Here is a 3353-nt window from a genome sequence, read left to right on the forward strand (position 1 = left end):
GTCTTATAAAGCTAAATTTAAAATGAAAAATTTAAAGAAAAATGGAACATTTTCATAAAACTTAAAAAAATAAAAACTAAAAATAAAATAAAACTGAAAAAAAAAGAAAAAAAATAGAGTAAATGGTAAAGCTTAAGTAAAAGTTTGAAAACCTCAAAATTAATATTTCTAAAACATTTATTTTTACAATATTAATTTTTTCTTAAAATTTTTATTTTAAATTATGTCACATATGATTTGACGTGTCATTTATTAGTTAACTTGAAATTTTAGTAACGAAAGCACTTAATTTTCTTAACCTCAATAATTTGGGATGTGATTAGAATGATTTAAAGTTTAGAAATCAATTTAAAATGGGGTTATAATCTAAGTATGTTTGGTGGAATTAAGTTTATAATTGAAGTACCACCTCGAGTAACCAGCTTATATTAAAAATATATATAATTCAAGTATGATTTTGTGGTTTATTAAAAAAACTAATTTGAAACGGGAAATGGAAATATTATTTCTTTGTAGCCAAAAGAAAAGGGAAGAAATATGCCGTGTAAAAAAGCAAGAAAGAGAGAAATACAAATTTTACTTTTATTAAAAGTTTCGAATGTCCTGCAAATCAATTAACAATTTCCAAATAATCCAATAAAATAAGCTCACTCCAAAAAAAAAACAAAAAAAAAATCATGACAAAACTCCACAGGGAAAAAAACATGTGGAGTTGCGGAGAGCATGTAATAATTTGAAAGGGGAAAAAAATTGAAGGAATTCATTTAGTTACAATGATTCCTGCCTCTGCAGCCTCATTTGTGCATAGAAATTTTGAATGAACCTCTCAGCCCTCTCATCAACTGAGTCATCATCTTCAATATCAATTTCCCCTGTCAATGCCGTGGGAGGTACTACTACTGACAGATGATCAGCTTCCAATGCTAACCTGCAATCTTCTTCTCCTCTTGCCTGAGTTTTCAGGCAACCAAAACACTTGCACCAAAACAGCATGGAGTAAATATCTGTGTTTCCGACCTCATGTTTTTTGTTATAGTAATGAATAAGATTAGTGCTTGAAGGGGAATCAGACTGATACTCTCCTAGGAAGCCATGGTTGTAATGCTTCAGAAGCTTAAACCTCTTGAGCTTTCCTGATTTCTTGAGAAAAATAAGCTTATGAACCATGGGTTTTTTCATTTTGGTAAGTAAGATGGAGATTCTAGGAAGATTGTACTTGGACTTGGATACCAACCTGTGGAGAATGGGCAATCTCTTGAGGGACATTTTCATGGCTGCAAAAAAGTTATGGATGGGCAACGGAAAGGAATTGATGAGCTTTTGGTAGGGCTCTTTTCGTGGCTGATGTTGATGAGCAAAGGAAGCTGCTTGCTGCTACCTTTTATATAATGCAAAAAGGAGATGAAAAGTATAGAGATAGATCTGATTGGTGTGTGGGGGGAGCCATTGCGAAGCTGTAAAAAAGGGTATGGTCGGTTGCCTTTTGTACTTATTATATAAAGGAATAAGCAAGTAGCCGTTGCATTAAGCTCAATAACCTTCTTTCCTTTGCCTTCCAATTCTTAACCCAATTCCAAAGATTAGTATCCGTTTTTTAAATTAAATACAATAATTAGTAGAAGTAATTAATATACTCATTTTTATAAATTAAAAACTATAATTTATTTAATACTATAAATCATAAAGTTCTAGAAAAAAGAGGTTAGTATTTGAGACGCTTTTAAGTTTTAACTAAGCTAGTGTAATTTTCTTTATGGTATAGAATATTGTAGTATCCCATTTGTACATCGATGTTAAAAATTCGAATTTCCTTCCTCTCATCTCACAACTATAATACATATTTATTACAAATTCTATCATAGGCTTCCGTGTATAAAAATATTAAAATAAAATTTTAGTTAAAATAATAAAGAAAATATTTTATAACGGCTGGTGGTATGAATTTAAATATTAACATTTGTAAATTTTTTATTAGTTTAGAAAAATGATAAATGTATTATCATAATAATATAACTTCTTTAACTTATAAAAATTTTATTAACGGATTGATTTCGATTTGACATATGATACTAATTCAGTCACACACTTAAATAATAATATAGATAGTGTCGAAACTAATTTTTTGAAAACAAAAATTTAGTTGTCGACTTTAAAAGCAAAAAATTGGAGTTGCCACCGATCCGTGATTTAGGTGTGATCGGCTCACCTTAAAAGTAAATTTGGTCTACGAAATTTGAGAAAATAGGTTCGGGAATCAATTACGCACGAGGAAGGGTTAGCACCCTCGTAACGCCCAAAAATCGGCACCGAATTTAATTATTTAATGTCTTGATGTCGAAAATTAAAAAGATTTTGTTAAACTCAAATGTTGAAATCTGAAAAGGATAATCAATTATTCAAGTCAGACAAAGAAATTGAGACCCAATACGTTAGTGTACAATTTCTCTAAATCCCCAAACTTTGAATATCACTTTTACTTTATAAGTAAATCTTCATCTCGAGGAAGCAATTATGTCATGCCCAATACGTTAGGACACAACAAATTAAGTTCCCAAAAATGATTTTTACTTATACATTTTGAATAACGAATATTCTCGATTATTTGGAATTAACAAAGAAAATCGGAACCCAATACGTTAGGGCTCAATTTCCTCGAAAATTCCTAACTTTGAATATCGTTTTTATTTTAAAAGCCTTTGGATCATATAAAAAAATGATTTTAATGTTTTGACAAAATCAAAATATATTTTTTTAAATATATATATGTTAAAAATGTTAATGCAATATGAAACAAATATTTTAATTTAAATTATACGTATATATGCATTTTTAAAATATAAGCATGATACATAAATAGATTTTAAAACATGTATATTCATATATTAAAATAGGTATATATAATATACATATATATAAAAAATAAAATACACCAAACAAAGCAACCGCAAACCAAACAAAAAAAACCTATAATAATTCTAAAAAAAGTACATATATATATATTATAAAGAATGTATAAACATATATAGATTATAAAATATGAAAATATAAATATTATAAAAATATAAATGTATATAAAATATAAAAACTATGAAAAGAAAAGAAAATAATAAAATATATACATACTATGTATATGAATTAAAAACGTTTAAAATATACATATATATATTAACATATATATGCGCATGTATATATAAGAATAAGAATAATAATATACGATATAATAAATAATAATAATAATAATAATAACTAATAATAATATAGTGATAATTATACAAATAAACAGCATTAATAATGATAATAATAATAAAATTTAAAATAACAAGTGAAGGATTAGGTCGAAAATAAATAAAATT

At 26.8% G+C, this 3353-nt stretch overlaps 1 protein-coding gene across 1 annotated transcript; it reads right to left on the reverse strand.

Moving 5' to 3' along the window:
• Positions 1-458: 458 nt before the first annotated feature.
• Positions 459-1450, reverse strand: LOC107952546 (uncharacterized). The gene has a single exon (XM_016887777.2). It carries the CDS (start codon positions 1270-1272, stop codon positions 769-771), a length of 504 nt encoding a protein of 167 aa, XP_016743266.1. The 5' UTR covers positions 1273-1450; the 3' UTR covers positions 459-768.
• Between the last annotated feature and the right edge of the window lie 1903 nt (positions 1451-3353).

Source organism: Gossypium hirsutum, chromosome D09 (genome assembly GCF_007990345.1).
Source record: "Gossypium hirsutum isolate 1008001.06 chromosome D09, Gossypium_hirsutum_v2.1, whole genome shotgun sequence".
In the NCBI taxonomy this organism is placed as follows: Eukaryota; Viridiplantae; Streptophyta; class Magnoliopsida; order Malvales; family Malvaceae; genus Gossypium; species Gossypium hirsutum.